This window comes from Zerene cesonia, chromosome 28 (genome assembly GCF_012273895.1).
Source record: "Zerene cesonia ecotype Mississippi chromosome 28, Zerene_cesonia_1.1, whole genome shotgun sequence".
Classification (NCBI taxonomy): Eukaryota; Metazoa; Arthropoda; class Insecta; order Lepidoptera; family Pieridae; genus Zerene; species Zerene cesonia.
The window spans coordinates 479,955-498,105 of record NC_052129.1 but is presented as its reverse complement, the minus strand read 5'-3'; the positions used below and the strand labels follow the sequence as shown (position 1 = coordinate 498,105).

At 33.1% G+C, this 18,151-nt stretch overlaps 1 protein-coding gene across 5 annotated transcripts in view; it reads right to left on the bottom strand.

Annotated features, from left to right (window-relative positions):
- The window catches only part of LOC119837558 (talin-1-like), a 50,782-nt gene that overhangs the window by 20,943 nt on the left and 11,688 nt on the right, over positions 1 to 18,151 (bottom strand). For 3 of the 5 annotated variants that reach the window (XM_038363174.1, XM_038363178.1, XM_038363175.1), the window contains exons 14-49: positions 15,738 to 15,815; positions 15,259 to 15,377; positions 14,539 to 14,655; positions 13,285 to 13,407; positions 12,171 to 12,285; positions 12,015 to 12,092; positions 11,351 to 11,472; positions 10,880 to 10,984; positions 10,309 to 10,470; positions 9,812 to 10,022; positions 9,125 to 9,282; positions 8,504 to 8,606; positions 8,124 to 8,195; positions 7,768 to 7,889; positions 7,430 to 7,522; positions 7,175 to 7,336; positions 6,661 to 6,874; positions 6,151 to 6,299; positions 5,831 to 5,933; positions 5,312 to 5,383; positions 4,950 to 5,071; positions 4,752 to 4,844; positions 4,414 to 4,575; positions 3,969 to 4,182; positions 3,687 to 3,841; positions 3,422 to 3,524; positions 3,121 to 3,192; positions 2,784 to 2,905; positions 2,402 to 2,497; positions 2,060 to 2,221; positions 1,616 to 1,823; positions 1,190 to 1,341; positions 987 to 1,086; positions 654 to 725; positions 452 to 573; positions 282 to 374 (exon numbers count right to left, since the gene is read on the bottom strand). In XM_038363174.1, coding sequence (XP_038219102.1) covers positions 282 to 374; positions 452 to 573; positions 654 to 725; positions 987 to 1,086; positions 1,190 to 1,341; positions 1,616 to 1,823; positions 2,060 to 2,221; positions 2,402 to 2,497; positions 2,784 to 2,905; positions 3,121 to 3,192; positions 3,422 to 3,524; positions 3,687 to 3,841; positions 3,969 to 4,182; positions 4,414 to 4,575; positions 4,752 to 4,844; positions 4,950 to 5,071; positions 5,312 to 5,383; positions 5,831 to 5,933; positions 6,151 to 6,299; positions 6,661 to 6,874; positions 7,175 to 7,336; positions 7,430 to 7,522; positions 7,768 to 7,889; positions 8,124 to 8,195; positions 8,504 to 8,606; positions 9,125 to 9,282; positions 9,812 to 10,022; positions 10,309 to 10,470; positions 10,880 to 10,984; positions 11,351 to 11,472; positions 12,015 to 12,092; positions 12,171 to 12,285; positions 13,285 to 13,407; positions 14,539 to 14,655; positions 15,259 to 15,377; positions 15,738 to 15,815 — 4,526 coding nt within the window. The remainder of the gene's footprint in view (positions 1 to 281; positions 375 to 451; positions 574 to 653; positions 726 to 986; positions 1,087 to 1,189; positions 1,342 to 1,615; positions 1,824 to 2,059; positions 2,222 to 2,401; positions 2,498 to 2,783; positions 2,906 to 3,120; positions 3,193 to 3,421; positions 3,525 to 3,686; positions 3,842 to 3,968; positions 4,183 to 4,413; positions 4,576 to 4,751; positions 4,845 to 4,949; positions 5,072 to 5,311; positions 5,384 to 5,830; positions 5,934 to 6,150; positions 6,300 to 6,660; positions 6,875 to 7,174; positions 7,337 to 7,429; positions 7,523 to 7,767; positions 7,890 to 8,123; positions 8,196 to 8,503; positions 8,607 to 9,124; positions 9,283 to 9,811; positions 10,023 to 10,308; positions 10,471 to 10,879; positions 10,985 to 11,350; positions 11,473 to 12,014; positions 12,093 to 12,170; positions 12,286 to 13,284; positions 13,408 to 14,538; positions 14,656 to 15,258; positions 15,378 to 15,737; positions 15,816 to 18,151) is intronic. The other 2 variants (XM_038363177.1, XM_038363176.1) reach the window with 2 other exon arrangements.

Genomic DNA, 18,151 nt, shown 5'->3' with positions numbered 1-18,151 from the left:
TTCTGTTAAAATTTATCCAGAATTTTCTTTGCTACAAACCTCACGGAGCCCGAGACCTTTCCAACGAATGCAAAACCGTGAAAATCGGTTCGTGCGTTCTGGAGTTATAGCGTCAGGAAGGAAAACCCGACTTATTTTTATATAGTAGATAATTGTTTTCAGTTGTGTTGTGGTCGGTGTTTCATCGTTACATTGCTATGTCGCTATAGCAACTAAAGAACCTGTTTTTTTTATTTCAAGAAATCACGGACATTTTAAAAGATTCATAGCAATAAACGTACCTGATTCTCCCGTCTTGGATTTGCACGAGGATTAATGACATAATACAGCTTTCCAGATGAATTGGCAAAATCGTACGCTACCTCCTTGAGTTGCTAAACAGAAAGTTTTCAATTAGTTTTAAATTAGCACATGTTTTAAATTATACGAAAAAAAGTATTGTGAAAATTACCTTAAAATTATTATCTTCTGCACATAAAACTAATCCTTTACTCGCTTCTAACATGCCCCTAATATTTTCAGATATCTTATCTTGGTCTTTGTCGTCCAGATGTGATTCAAGGTATTTTGCATCTAAAATAAGAACCAATTTATTAGCTATATACATTTCTTATTACTATATAATTATAATAAAATTATCACAATTAATTTACCTTTAATTAGATCTGGAGTAAGACGTGTTATGGTGTTTATAGCAGCATTCGCTGAGTCGTAATCGATGTCATCTAAAACAGCAGCAAAATATTAGTCACAAAGTTGACTATTATTAGGAGAAACTAGCAATTCGCCCCGGTTTCGCCCGTGTTTGATATATAGCCTAAGTCAGTGAAGTTGCGGCTTTCTAATGATGAAATAATTTTTGTAATCGGTCCCGTGCTTTTTGTTTTGAATACGTTTCAAAAATACAATAACACGAAAGTAACGAAGAAAATAAATAAATAAAATGCAAGAAGATTTAATTATCGATCGAAAAATTGATACAATACCATTGGTAGCACGAAGTAGTGAAGCGATTGCCGCATTCAATTGCGCCAATTTTTCAGATAAAGATAGCCGCAAATCCTTTGCGTCATCATCATTTTTGATCTAAAAACATAAACATCTTAATAACCATATGAGATTTACTTTTTATCGTGGAATAAGAGAGTGTTTATCCTCTATTTCAAATCAAAAGGTGAGAGATACATACTTTGCTACTTGTTTTATCTCCAAAGTTAGCACTACTTTGCAACTGCTGTTCAGCATCTAGTAAGGCTTGTATAGCGGATGACAAATTGTCTTTGAATTGTTGTTTTTGCTTATGTTTTTCATCCGATGTTTGAATATCATCTTCAAATTTACCTGTATAAAAAAATGATTTAAATTCAATGGATGCACGCAAAAATGCCAAACTACTGGCAGATGTCTCATGTATTAGATATTTTTTATTCCTGGACTTGCCCGTTTCCTCACGCTATTCTTCTTAACCGTTGTGAGCAGTCGTGTTGTTATCCACATGTGCAGATAAATTTAAAAATAAATTTATTTCTTCCCTTTCGATTGTAAGTCTGAGTAGTGAGGATACTACTGACTTGCATTAAAAAAATAAGCTAAGTAAAACTATTTTTTTACTTACCATTAGAATAAGCATCTTTTAATTTGTCCAAAGCATGAATGAGATCCATGCTCTTAACAACTAATCTTTTTCCAAATTGTTGGCGACTAGGATGGTCTACCAAAGGCTTGTAAGCGATCGCCAAGTCTTGCACTACCGATGCGACCTTTTCACAGGCTGTTGTTAGTGTATCTTGACAACGGGCTTCGTGGATCGTTGGGGCAGTTATCTACAAGTTATAATGATCAGTGACATGTAGAGATTCCAGCTTTATACCAAAACCTAAACCTATTAATAATTTAAACGATTGTATTTATAGATTAGTACTTATATTTCATGATTTACGTCGGTAAAAATGGTCATATATTGATAATAATTTTATAACACATGATTTTGGTATCTAGAAATTAAATTTTTTTACTTTCTTGACGCGAGTTTTTTGCTCGGTCATGGCATTTTTCTTACCTCTGTAGATGCAATCAGTTGCTTTGCAGCATCAGCGCATTTGTCACTTGCGTCTTCTACCCTTTTAGCTTGCCTTTCATCGGGCAGTACTTTGATAAGTTGTTTAGCTTCTTGTAAAAGCACTGTTGTTTTGTCTCCTACATCTTTGGCCAGTTTTGTGATCTGTTGATAAACATTTTAGCTATAAAAATTCCTAATTCCTGAGCCGATTTTTTAACCAATGAACAGCTGATTTAATAAAGATTATGTTTATCTTGATATGATAGGGTAGATGTGGATTAATAAAATATGATATAACCAATACCATGATGACAGTTTTAAAATAATGTTTAGAATAATTACCTCTTTTTCTTTTCTCGAATTATTAGCACGAGGATTACATACATAATATAATTTTCCAGAAGATTTTGCAAATTCCATCGTAGCTTCATGTAGATCCTGAATAAAAAAAAATACCTAAATCATTTTAATTTTTCTTTTTATTTTAATTATAAAGACAATACCAGTACAATATTATACTCGTATTATGTAGGTTATTTATTTTATCATTAAAACGATATATGAAATGATCTCCATATGGTACATTATCTGTAAATGTATGTGATATTCTCAGACATGATTTTTTTTTTAAATTTCGAAGTGGTTATACTAAAATGTGATGTTATACCATTTGTATAATCTGTAGGTTCTCAGTAATAGCATTTTAATCATTACATTGTTTTACCTTGCTACTGTTGTTTTCTGCACTAGCACAAATATTTTTAGTAGCTTCGACCATGGCTTTAAGGTTTTCTAACATTTCTTTTTCCGTTCCATCGCTCAGGTAGGATTCCAAAATTCTTGCATCTAAAATGTTATCAGACATTAAGTATGCTTTGATGATAATATATACTCATGGTCATTATTAGAGGAATAGAACAAATAAACAAAAAAATATTTTAAACTTCGATCTATCTCTAAAAATGGTCATCGATTGCATTTGTAGTACTAATGGGTAGTAAGATGAGTTAGAATGAAGTATAAATTATGCAAAATAAAATAACCCAAATATTTTATAGTACCTCGAATTATCTCCGGGGTAATTTGAGATAATGTGCCTATAGCCGAATCCGTTGTTTGATAATCTGGGTTATCTGAAAATTAAATACGATTATTGATCATAGATCTGGTTTGATGCGATCAATATGTTTTGCTTTTGTTATTTGAAAGCTGATGCCTTTCCTGCAGTCCCATGTCTAGTTCTGATAATTTGAAGTCTACTTCTAAAAGTTTATTATGAAAAATAATTATTATAACAATGGTGTTGATTGCAAATATCATCTAGTTATTCCATGTAATAACGATACAAATAAATATCTTTACCAGATACGGAGCGAGACAAGGAAGCAATTGCAGCATTGAGTTGTGCAATTTTCTGTGATAATGAATTTCGAAGCCGTTGCACGTCGGCTTCTGTATTGGTATTCTGAAAGATAACACATTGGTATAATTCTGTAATCCTTCTTTAACTCTGATAAGTTGTACATTAATAATAAGATAATTTTGTTCTTTATTTTTATTCTTTGATCCTAATTGTGTTCTTGTCTTTTAATCTTAAGCGTCTAATGAATTAAACCTAACAACTTACACGTACATCTTTAACAAACTTATCACGGTTGACGTCTTGAAGTTGTTTTTCAGCATCTTGCAATGCTTCCTTAGCGCTCGATAGAGATGCATTTAACTTCTGTTTTTGTGTTTTTATCATGTCAGATTCATTTGCATCAATTCCATCATTGTCATCTGAAAATAAATCAATATCTTAACTGTATTGTTGCTACAATAATTTGAGACAGTTCTTTCGACCTTCAAAATGCCCAGTCATAATATAAATTCTGCCAATTGAAAAAGTTTAATACCAATCACTAACCATATAAACTGCGATATGCTTCTTCCAATTTTTCCAAGGATTTGAGAAGATCCTCGAATTTGTCGTTTAATTTATTTCTATAATCATGTCGTCCCGGTTCGTCTGCTATGGGTTTGTAGGTGCTAGCTAGTTGGTGGGCTGATGAAGCAAGGTTTTCACAAGCTGCTGAGAGCGCGTTCTGACAACGTGCATCGCGTATAGTGGGTGCAATTAACTGTAGGACAATTGTTTTAATGTTAACATACCACTACTCGCCTAAGGAGGGCAATAAATTAGACAACGAAGCTATAATTTATAACATAAATTTAAATTGTACGAAAGATGATAAGTTATGTATACTAATAAAAAATACATTTCTTAACCTAGGAAATTAAATTAGAATATTAATAAATTTCCAGACATGTTATAAGCATGGTTATGACACAGTATAGTCGTTAACACTAACCTCAGCGCAAGAAACAAGTCTGCTAGCAGCATCAGAGCATTTGACTCCAGCAACGTCCAGGTCTTCACTCCGAGGGTCTCCAGCGATGGCACCGTTCAACTCATTCACATCCATCAGCAGGTATGACGCTTTCTCACCCACATCCTTGGCCAGGTCTAAGATCTGATGAAGTATAACAAATAAATAAACAGTGATTTAATTGTTTTTTGTACTGAACCTTGCGACAATTCTTTTTGGAAAACGCATTAAATAATCGCAATGTTATATTTATCACCATGTCCTTGTTATTGAGTCGTAGAATTTTTAAATGAATTTAACTTTGAAGGAAATTGAATTACCTCATTTTCTTTTCTTGTATCACGACGAGGATTGAATATATAATATAGTTTACCAGATGACTTGGCGTATGCCATTGTAGCCTCGTTGAGATCCTAGTTGAAAAAAAAATATTTTAGTTTAGACTAACACTAGAAATAAGTATTACATATAAAATATATTCAATTTATTTAATTTTGTAACTATTAGTAAATACATACCTGGCTATCGTTATTTTCTGCGCTTGCGCAAATATTTTTGGCCTCTTCTAGCATGACTTTAAGGTCTTGGATCATTCCTTGCTGAGTTTCATCATCCAAGTGATTTTCCAACATTCTTGCATCTGGAATAATAATATAAATAACATGGTAAAACCAGTATTAAATCTAACGACCCAAAGCATCATACGAGGATCCAGTCATGCTTTAATCATGTTTCTAGGAATGATTACAATAACTTAACTAAGAATATATGAGTTTATATTTAAAGTAGAATTAAAAACGAAAACTTTTTTATGTTAGAACTAGCCGATGTGTGCTCGACTCCCGCATCCCATACAAAACTCAAAGAATAGATTTATTACCTCTCAATATTTCTGGAGTGAGTTGAGTGAGGGTACTAATAGCAGCTTCAGTTGCTTTATAATCTGGATTATCTGAAAATTTAAATTCAAATTTTTGTAGACATTGTCCATTGTGAATTACATATAATAAACAGGAAATAGTAATTGCATCATGTGATATATCTAAGTATCCGGAGGGTTATGAATTGAAACTTTATCTGATTTGTTTCAATACTCAAAAATGTTGATGTATTCCTCATATCAAAATGCTAGAGTTTGTGACGTGAACATTATATTTCGTGTTACAAACGGCCGAGCGTCTATACTAATATTATAAAGCTGAAGAATTTGTTTGTTTGAACGCACTAATCTCAAGAACTACTGGTCCGATTTGAAAAATTCTTTGAGTGTCAGATAGCCCATTTACTAAGGAAGGCTATAGGCTATATATGTACCAAGGGTGAAGCCGGGGCGGGCCGTTAGTTAAAGATATAACTCTTTATTAGTACCATAAATATTTTAGTGAAACTATATGCATACCAGATACAGCTTCGGATAGGGATGCGATAGCTGCATTAAGACGCGCTATTTTGTCTGCCAATGACTTGCGAATTCTTTGAGCATCTGCTTTTGTCTTGATATTCTAAAAGAGGACACATTTATGTTTCTATTATGATTCTTAAACTAAAATGAAGAAAAGTAATTAACTGAAATGTTGGTATGTTTTAGTAGATAACTTTATATTCATTATTGTTAATAATATGTTTTATTTCTAATTCAACGCTTCAGTTTGACTCTGAGCGTTTTCATCAGTGTAATATATATTTTCATTTCTATCTTCTATCAGTACTTCTACTCACATCTCCAGCAAATTCATCACGATTGCCATCTTGCAACTGTTTTTCAGCATCCTGCAATGCTCTTTTAGCGCCTGATAGAGATGCAATAAACTTCAACTTTTCAGGTTTATTATCATTTCCTTCATCATCTTGGTTAATTTCATTGTTTTCTGAAATATACATATTTCCGATATTGTAAATTTATTCATTTCATGTCGTTTTTTATATGGTTATTTTAATGATCTTTATGTTGTATTATTGTATATTATAAGTTTGTGGAAAAATCGAGTGGGTTTAGTATAATAGGCCTATTTCCTTCTCCTAGCCCTTCCCAGTCCATTCCTTTTTTCCAGTCATCAATCCTTTCCTTATCCCTTATCCCTTAAAAGCGGGCAGCGCATTCTCAGTGGCCTGAGCCTCTGCGAATGTTCATGGGCGGTGGTGATCGCTTACATCAGGCGAACCACCAGCTCAGTTGCCCGCTGTGACATAAAAAAAAAAAAAAAAAATAGGTTCTATAAAAATACCAACCATGTAAATTGCTATATGCATCCTGCAATCTTTCTAAAGCTTTGGTAAGATCCATTAATCTATCGTGTAGTTTGCTTCTATAATCCTGTCGTCCAGGCTCATCTACGATGGATTTGTAGCTGTGAGCCAGTTGGTCAGCTGTAGATGCTAGATTCTCACATGCTGTTGTCAGCGCGCTTTGACAGCGTGCGTCGCGTATAGTGGGCGCTACTAACTGTAGGATGATTAGAAAAAATGAGGCTTATGGATATAAAAGATTTTTCTAGGCTTAAACAGTGTGATGCTATTATATATTATGTGAAGAAGAAACAGTTATTGTTGTTTGCTAAAATTAGGAGGCCACATTATATGAGACGATCATGAGTAAAAAAATTGAGGAAAAAGATTAAAAAATTTCGTAATTAGAAGTTTGGTATATTTTTTGGAACAATTTGAACATTTATTGGATTATCATAACAATATAAGAAATCTTAAAGATTATAAAATAAATAACACAAACTCTAAGGATAGGTACCTCAGCGCAAGAAACCAATCCACTCGCTGCATCAGAGCATTGAACACCAGCGGCATCCAGGTCATCACTCCGAGGGTTGTCAGCGATGGCACCATTCAGTTCATTAACGTCCATCAGCAGGTATGAAGCTTTCTCACCAACGTCTTTGGCTAGATCTATTATCTGTTCAGCGAAATTTATGAAAAGGTACTATTTATATGAATACCACAAATCATTTGCGCATTGAGATAATAAAAAATATAATATTACAATTACCTCATTTTCTACTCTCGAATCAGCACGAGGATTGAAAACATAATATAGTTTTCCAGACGCCTTGGCGAACTCCATGGTGGCTTCGTTGAGATCCTGTGTGTGAAAAGAGAAAAACGTACAATTACATTGTAGGCGCACGGAATAAATTGGGGTTAGGTAACCAGGGTAGCCAGCCAGTGTGTAACTTGGTATTGATATCGCTGGACGTATACCCTGAGTGCAATAACTATGTACGCTTACAGATTGCCTTAACTTAGTACACCTAAACACCTAATCATTTTATATGAGAAAGCGAAAATGTTAATTGGTCTACAATGTTCTACTTAAAAAAATATTACCTGGTTGTTATTATTTTCTGCACTGGTGCAAATATTTTTGGTCGCTTCCAACATTGCTCTTAGGTTTTGCGACATTTCTTGCTGAGTTCCATCATTCATGTGAGCTTCTAATATTTTTGCATCTAGACAAATAAACATGTAAGATATTTATGTAGATTTTTAGAGAAAATGCAAAAAGTTTATATATTCAGCAAACGGAAAAAAATATCCTGAAAGTTGATTTTCGAACTAAGAGAATTTTTGAATAAATTGAAGTTAAAAAAATCAGTATAATAGATACTTCTAAAGTAAATGCATAATATTTTGGAAAAGAGATAATTTTAATAAGAGTAAACGAAAGGAAAACAATTTATCACCTCGCATTATTTCCGGAGTGAGTTGAGATAGTGTGCTAATTGCCGCTTCAGTTGTCTTATAATCTGGATTTTCTGAAAATTTAAACGAAATTGTATAAAATTATAACTTATTAAAGAAGAGCAATATCTGGAAATTATATGGCATCATAAAACTTAGTATTTATAGCATCAAATCAGAAAAAAATAACAAACCATATGCAGATAAATTGTCAGAATTCAATGTTTAATTTTGAAACTCATTATTGACATTGTGAGTAATTAAAATAAAATTTCTGGCGAAAATAGAAATAAGTGCTAATTTAAATTATATAAATATAATTAATCATTTATCCCACGTTAATAAAATATATTAAAATAAATAAACACAGTTTTATTTATACCAGACACGGATTTGGTCAGAGATGCGATAGCAGCATTCAGTTGAGCTATTTTCTGAGACAGTTGTTTACGAAGTTGGTTGACACCTGCTTCTGATAGAGGGGCCTTAAACAAATCAATATCATGATATTAATGCATTTTAAATTATCGCCTACAAAATATATTGTGTTTGTTATAACAATTAGTTATTTAATTGTTTTGTTGACAACAAAATTTGTGGATTAGAATGTGTTTGTATAATGATGTTGTTTTGTTTCCTTTATCAAAAATAAAATAAATATACATTTTTAATTTTCACAATCGGTTCAGTACAAAATTAACATAGGAACGAGTTAAGATTTAATAAAAAAAAAACATTTTATTGTATGCATATAGTGCTTATGAGAGCATTCCGTTATATACGCCACTAAGACAACCACATTATTTATATTAAATATTTGATTACCATACCTTTCCTTTTTTGTTTTTTTTTTTGAGTGGGTTAACCTCGCACAGTTACCCACGAAACCCAGGGAAGAAACCGTGGGTTTCGTCGGATTTCTACCGTTTAAGGGGTCACAGGAGCTGGTTTTGCTTACCACACATAGATGCTTATGACTTAAAGCTTATTTATTAATACTTACATAATTAGTATCATTGCTTTTAACGTCTTCCAAGCGCTGTTCCGCTTCTTGCAACGCTTTCTTAGCACCCGATAAAGTTGCTATAAACTTCAGCTTCTGATTTTGACTCTCTTGGTCGATTTCATCAATGTCTCCGTCTGGATTAATTTTATTATTATCTGCAATTAATATATGTTCAGGTCATAATTGAGGATATTTTCTGATAATTAAGACCGTATTTTATTGCGGTCCAAGATTATATATTTTGACGTGATGACGTGACAACGTCTTAAATTAGGTTGCGGCTAGGAGTCACTCATGAAAAAGTGTAACGCCCGGTAACGTTACGATGAGTCACCGAACTATGATCGGTCCGCCGCGCGCGCAGCACTAGAGAATTAGGCGCATTGAATCGGCGCGTGCTTGTGTCTCTGTCTCTGTCTTTTTAGTAAACAAAATATATTTTCTATAGTTAAAATTTGTGCAATTCTTATTTTCATTCAATTCCTTGTTCCTATTGTGCAATTTAATAATATTCATATCAATAAATATTCTACCGAGAAAAAGACGTTGTCACGTAAAATCTTCGCCCGTAAAACCGACTTTACAGGCAACCATTTTTTTTTTGTTTAGTTCTATGCATATAAATATGCATTAATTATGGCTATTTAAATACAATAAAACTAAACAAAATTTCAGAAAACTCACCTAGATTCGAATACGCGTCTTGCAGCCTCTCCAACGCCTTCATCAGCTCCATAGCTCTATTATGCAGCTTCTTTCCATAGTAATGTCGTCCAGGATCATCTATTATTGGCTTGTACGTGTTTGTCAAGTGCTGTGCTGAAGATGAGAGGTTTTCACAGGCTGCTGTGAGAGCACTTTGGCAGTGCGGTTCGTGGATAGATGGTGCCGTTAACTGGAATTACATAGAAAATTCTACACATACGTTCCTTCTTGTACTTTTTGCTTTGGGGCCAAATAGAGGTATGCCTATGTACTTGACTATGTCTATTAAAAATGTTTTTGATAATCTAACTGTTATATTTATGGTGATTGCATGTTACGCATACAATGCGATGGTTGATAAAAAGCTGCTTAATATACATGAAGATGTAAAGCATCTTGAATTAATGGACAGAATGTTGCAAATTATTTTTCTCAAATTTTTACGATTTATTAGTTAAATATTTAAAGGAACGAACCTCAGCACAAACAACAAGTTCCCTGGCTGCATCAGAACACTTGGCACCAGCTGTATCCACTTCTTGAGATCGAGGGTCTTCAGAAGCCAGACCATTGAGTTCTTTCACGTCCATGAGTAGGTGTGATGTTTTGTCACCAACCTCTTTGGCTAGATCTATTATCTGTTGATGATGATGATGTCTGAATCAATTTACCTGTTTACAACTTTAGAATTTGTCTACGCTTCTCTAAGTATAGCTACCATGATGTTAATTATTATCTCATTAGATGGCGTGGGGCAATAAGCACATAAGATCGACATTGTAGAGGAAATTCTGTTGCTGAGATTGGATAATGGGTGGTCAAGTGGTCAGGCGTCGCTTCGGAACAGCGATGGACCGGGTTCGAACCCGGCCTCATTATACATATTTTTCTATTCTTTGAAATGTTTTTTATATAATAAAATAAACAAATAAAAATAAATATTAATTTGGTTGCGCACTTCAAGAAGAAATATTATTATAGAAATACTATTGAAGAAAATAAGACTTTGTTATAATTGAGTAATAACAAAAAAAAAACATTTCTTACCTCATTTTCCTTATCAATAGCATATCTTCTCTTCTCTCCGCGATTGAATGTAAAAACAAGCTTTCTTGCTACATCACCATATGCTTTACCAGCGTCTTGAATTTTCTAAAATAATCATAACATTTTTTTTGTTTTTGTGTAATAAAATAACCTATCAATCAATTGATTAATTTTTGACACAGTTGCTGCAAATGGGATATCCTATTTTTTCATGTGTGCCCTTAATAATGTTGACAAAATCCAACATATTACTCAGTCAAGAAGTAATTAATATTTTCTATGAATTGCTTTTTTGTGTTTATAGGAGGTATTTATAATTCATATCATAAAAACCGTACTCTTCTCATCGCTTCTAGTACATTTAAACACTACAAAACAATATACAGAAATACTAACATCCTATTACTATAGTTAAAAAACAAAATTAAGTTGGAAAAGCTGTAGCCAGAATGGCGGTCAAGATGTAGTCACCTGGGTATCGTCAGTTCCAGTGAGTCGGCACAACGCTGCAGTTCTATCCAACAGCTTTTTGATTTCATCCGATAAAGCTAACCTTGCATCATCATTTTCACCACTATTCAATGTTTTTACATCTGTAATTGAAAATTAATAATGATATATTTTTGTTAATAGCTAAATAAGACAATTGGTTTGGAGTTTATCAATTTGTTTTTGTTTGATCGGACAGTCGAGCTGCTAGTTTACCTCATGGTAAGCGATCACCATTGCCCATTAACATTTTGGCATGGTTGGTCTAAGGTAGGACGTCTGCAAATGTGTGTAAGTAATAAGGAATAAGAAATGGATAGTGAAGGGTAGGGAAAAGGACGCGGGTTTCTGGTTAAAATTATTATCCTATAATTCCAGCGACAGGCATAAATATTTAGAGTAACTTTTTATGCCATAGCAGGTAACCGAGCTGATCATCGCCTTATATGATAGATTCGTTTGTCTGACGATTCGTTAATTTGTTAGTAAAGAATTGCTTAAAGTATATCATGCTATGAATGATTTGTATAAGTTAATGTATTAATTATATATATGCACAGAATATAGCATGAAATATAACCTGTTAAATGCATTGGCATACGTAAAAATATAATATCAATAATTTACGCGTGTTATTTATATATACCTAGAATGATTTCGGGGATCAACTCTTTAATCGTTGTCATACAAGTCACAGCTGTTGAATAGTCCACGTTGTTTGGATCTGAAAGAGATACCACATAATTAATATTTTGTATTTCATCTATCTGATAATTGAAATTGAAATAATGTGTTATGTTACCTGAATGAGCATTCAGTAGTAACGCTACAGCGGCATTAAGTTTACCGATTCTATTAAATAGGGCCTTCTCTAGATTCTCAACTATGACCGCATCTGGTACGTGTCCTCGATGTTGCTGTTCAAAAAGTTGTTTATTAATAACATATACATGATACTAAGAGTAAAATAAAAACAATAATTTTAATATTTGAAAACCATATTATGCCTGAGTGATATAGGCTTTATTTTATAAGAGCTTTTGCCCGCGGCTTGGCACGCGTTAAATTCGTAATAGTTTGATAGATGTTATTGTACATATAAACCTTCTTCTTAAATCATCAACATCATCATCAGCCCATATATGTTCCCACTGCTGGAACACAGGCCTCCTATGAGGGATTAGGCCATAATCCACCACGCTGGCCAAGTGCGGGTTGGCAGATGTCACATGTCGTCCAACTTTTAATTCTTGGACATGCCGGTTTCCTCACGATGTTTACCTTCACCGTTTTAAGCAGTGGTGATGTAATCCACATGTGCAGATAAATTGAAAAATCAATTTATTTCCTGCACGCTCGCTCCGGTCTCGAACCTCGACTTATCGATTTTGAAGTCCGAGGTTCTCACCACTGAGCCACCACTGCTTGTGCTTGTGCTTCTTAAATCACTATCTATTTAAAAAAAAACCCAATCAAAATCCGTTGCATAGTTTCAAAGATTTACGCATATCTCTAGGGACTTTCAGATATTTATCGTATTTTTCAACCAACTTCAAAAATGAGATGGTTCTCAATTCGATTGTTTTTTGCACCGATTGATGATTCTTATTTATTTAAAATCTGATACTTCCGTATGGTCCTAATAAAGTTTGATCTAGTTTTAATAGTTTGAAGGTAATTTGTTAAATCTTTAGTTAAACTAATTATTGCGAAACTACATTTGGCCGATGTAGGATATGGGCAACATGAAATACTAGAGGTCCGCTCCGGATTGGCCTTCCTCAATAAATGGGCTATCATTGAAAGAATTTTCTAAATCGGACCATTTGTTCCTGAGATCAGTGCATTCAAACAAACAAACTCTTCAGCTTTATAATATTAGTATAGATTTAGGCCAAAAGTAATTGAATGATTACCGTATCCAATTCAGTGTAAGCCTTATCGACAGCCTCATGCGCCATCTCGGCGGCAGTCCTGTAGGACAACCGACGGAGATGAGCTTCTGTCTTCTCGTCTGCTATAAAACTATTGCGCGAACTCTGTAATAGCATAAAATAAACTCTTAAGTAATAAAAAAATACGTTATTTTTAATATCTTACTAGCTGTGACCCGCGGTTGAAACCGCGTAAGTCCGTATCCCGTAGGAATATCGGTATAAAAAGTGCCTATGTGTTATTTCAGTTGTCCAGCTATCTACGGAGCAAAATAGTATTATTATTCACCAATAGATGCCAGGAAAAAAAAACACGAATAAAACATAAACATGACATTTTCTAAAAAAAAATCCTAGCTAGATCGATTTATCGCCCCCGAAACCCCCTATATACTAAATTTCATGAAAATCGTTGGAGCCGATTCCGAGATTCCAATTATATATATATATATACAAGAATTGCTCGTTTAAAGGTATAAGATTTTGTTTTCCTCTGTTGTCTTAATGGCTTTGTTTTTGCGAACTCGCGGTTAGCTTAGTTCTTCCTTTCTTTTTTTTTAATGTAGTGTTTGTTTTTCATGCTTTATTAGCAATATAGAATTTTAATTTAATATTTATTTTACAATTAAAATTTCTCATTGTCTCATTCTACCATGTACAGAGTATACGTAGGATTGGGATTAAATTATATCCTTAAATCTCAGTATATTAAGAAAAACTCCTGAAATTATTTTATGTCACTGATCCTTGATAAATGTACAAAGGTTGAATGAAATTTTCCGTTTAAACTGGGTTAAAATAGAGTCAAAGAAGTCGGTTATACCCTAACATACAAACAGGTATCAATGTAACTTATTACTTGTTAAGAACTATTGGGACATACCAAGAAATGTATGGCATACAAATGATGAAACTAAACAACGAAAAATCTTCATACGTATGTAATTTAAGACATGGTCAATAGTAGTTTTAGATCTATAGTAGATCCATAATTCTGTAAGCAAAGGCAAATCAAACTATTACCTACATTATTATTATTTTAAGCCCACATGTAGTTTCTATATTCCATTATGCTAAGAGTTATGTCTAATTGGGTACTGAAAATTCTATTTTATACAATTATCTTTACCTTAACCTGCTACGTACTGACAGATCGTAGCAGGTTAAGGTTTAATCATATTCATCTTTTATATAAAAATTTACAATATAAACGTAAATTAGCTGTAATTTGATCACCTTGATCAATTGGGCCCTGCCTTTTGTCTTAGGATCTAGAGCTAAGTACATTTGAGCAGAAATATCCGCTATTTTCATAGCATAGTCCTTCGCCGCTGAGACTTTTTCTGGAGAACCCTGAAGAATAAAGAAATGGTTACATTAAAATACGTATATTATCTACCGTACCTTAATCAAGACCAAGACTATAAAAAATATACATAAGAGGGTTATTATTAATATTAGGTATGAAATAATTTTAAATTTTAAATGACACTAATCACACTTCACTTTGTTTGTTTGGATGTTTGTCCGTCAATCACGCAAACAACTGAACCGATTTTGGTGAAATTTGGTATACAGACACGGTATTAGCTGACTTGGGTGATAAGATACTTTTTATGCCGGTTAAATGCTCCCTTAAGATAATATAGTATAAAGCAGTCGCTTCCTGTGTCTGTCCCTATGTATGTATGCCGAGATCCTTAAAACTACGGAACTACGGAAGATTTTGATGGGATTTTTTAAATAGATGGAGTGATTGAAAAGGAAGGTTTATTTGTATAATAACATCTATCAATTTACTCCGAATTTAACGTGAATAAAGCCGCGACCAAAAACTAGTTGTGTATCAGTGTTAACTGAATTGTGTCGCGAATATTAATTAACTTTGTTCCTTATTTTTTTCTCAGATTTGACATAAAAAAAGAGATTTTAATAGACTGAGAGAGAGAGACTTACGCAATTCGGATCATTGACCAAACTAGAGAAGTTATTAATATAATCGCACAATTCGTCCAATTCGTCTAGAAGCTTCTTTGATTTATCAGCGTCTAGATTTCTGGCCGTTTCTCTAACACCTGCAATGTAACATTATGTCTTGATGTAATATTCTTAATATAATACAGAGGATATATACTTTTTATGATAGTGGAGTTAAAAGAGAAATTCTGGCTACCAAATTATGTTATCAAATTCGTAAAAAACTTAACTTTGCGTACGGTGAAGCTTTGGAACGATTTACCAGCTACGATGTTCCCGAACAATTACGACATTGGGGCCTTCAAGAAAAGAGCGTATATGTCCCTGAAAGGCCGGCAAAGCACTTGTAACTCTAGTGTTGCAAGTGTTTATGGGCGGTGGTGACCATTTAACATCAGGTGGCCCACCTGCTCCTTTGCTTGCCCTACCATAAAAAAAAAACTTCTTAAAAACCTTACCTTTAACAAGTGTTGGTAGTTCGCTCTCCATGTTACATGCGATGCGGTGGACATCATCAATATTTTCTTTGGAAGGATCTGTGAAATCAAATATCAAATCAAACCCGGAACTAAGGAATATAATGTATTTTCAGCATTGATAAATAACGATATGATGATGTCAATTTACATGCATACATGTTGATGCTAGTTTTGTTATATTTATTTATGGTGTAATGCCTAATTTATGTTTCTGATTTTATATTTTTGAATGAACGACATCCGACAGATTAAAATATGCCACAATTTTCACGAATGCATCCCGGGTAGTTTCGGAGCGACGTTTTAAATCAAAACATTAGATACCAGGAGAGCAGACGTTTAAGGGAGATTGCAAGTCCTCCCTGCGTTTGTGTGCAATGGTGTATATACACAGATGCAATGTAACTTCATATGTAGAGCCTTTGCACGCGGCTTCTCGTATTGATTTTGTTTATTGTACATTTTCTCACTAGATACGTTGTTGCATGAAAAGTGAATGTTTTCTAATATTACAAATGCAAACGTAAGTCTGTCTATTATGCTTTTATAAATAACCTAACCTGCTGTACTTAAATTACTCAGCTTTGTTCAGAAAAGGACATACGATTGTAAATAAAAAAAAAATTCAAGAGCTGATATTCATAAATACTATTTCTATTGCTGTAAACATTAAATATTCAGCAAATAAAACAACAACATAACAAATAACTTTGCTATATATAAAGAGAAACGAGATAGCTAGCATACACAAGCCAAGCCACGCCCCTTGTTTACAAAATTGTCCCGTAACTCAAAACATTGTACCAGGGTGCTATAAGTGGGAAGAGCTTTAGCGACGCCTGGTTGATATTGTTTACATACTGTTCGGAAATTCAAAACAATGTACCAGGTCCTTATAATTTACTGGAGATGTAGTATGAGTAATTGCTGAAGTTAAGCTGAAAGTGATTTGAAAGAAACTCGTCTAACAAAATGTTATCTCTCTGAACAGCCCTAATTAAAGTCAATTAGTGTTTTTTAAAGCATTAAATAACCATTAATTTAAACATGTTTTATGTAAAAATGCCCATTAAATATGTATAAGATATATCGATATGTGTTATGCAATCAAAAACAGTACTAAAATTACAATTTCGATATACTTAGCTTGAATGTAAAGTGATATCCTGTCCTAGACACTTGTAGCATAAGAATATCAATGATCGTGACATAATATAAAACTTACGATGTTAAATTACCTAAAAAAATTCATCCTTTTGGGAGTTGCGATTTCATATATGGATGATATTATGTTTTTATTTATTTAGATATTATTTTATTTATTTAGATATAACAAGCAAAGGAGAAGGTGGGCCACCTGATGTTAAGTGCTCACTTAAAACGTCTAGTTTTTTTTTATGACAGAGTCAACCTTTGCTAATATTAAGTGGTCATTAGTCACTTCCACCCTGGTGTAGGTGTTATGGTGTTCAAAATTGTTTTTTAAGGAAATTTAACCGTCTTCAAAATACAAATATTTTATTTTATTTATTTCATCACAAATAGTTATGTGTATTATATATGTAAAATTGGCAGACTTAGACAAAATTTAAATGGGACCATGGGATGATGGGGGACGGCGAATAAGAAAAGAATTATTAAATCGGTTCATCCCGTAGTAAGTAGGCTATGAGGTAACAAATACACAAAAATACAGTCGAGTAAATACATGATAAGCTACTCCTTTTTCTCGAAAATACACCTTTAAGCTAAATTATATATATTTAAAATTATAAAAAATTGCAGAATTGTTCGAGCGGTTTTCGAGTTTTACGCTTAGCAACAAAATTATAAGATCCATTTTTATATTTAACTAAATTTATTTTAAATAAAACTATTCTAACTGTTAAGTTATTTATTTGTAAACATAAGCTTTCCCACCCCTTCCATACCCTGGAGAAAGTCATAACAATCTACCAGGTTGTCATAAAGTAAAGAAGTTTGAACTGAGCGATGAAGATCAATGTCCGAGTGAGTTGTGTTTGTTTATATAACTTTCTCAGAAATCAAAACAATATACCCGGATCGCATCATTACATAGGAATTCATTTTAAATTAAATCAATAAGATTATTTTTCATATCGCTGTTGTTATTGACATATTTCAACCGACTGACAAAAAGGAGGCTATCAATACGACTATACTATGTATGTTTTTTACCTCTACTTGAAAGCTGGTGCCTAAAATATAGTTCCATTTAAATATAGTCCAGATTTGACAATTTGGTGTCGTTCACTTTGTTGTCATAAATAATTATTATTTTATAAAAATTTATTGTCTTATATACTTAGTCTGGCCATAAATACTGTTACACTTAATTATAAAAAAATATTACATTTGAATTTCGAATCTGT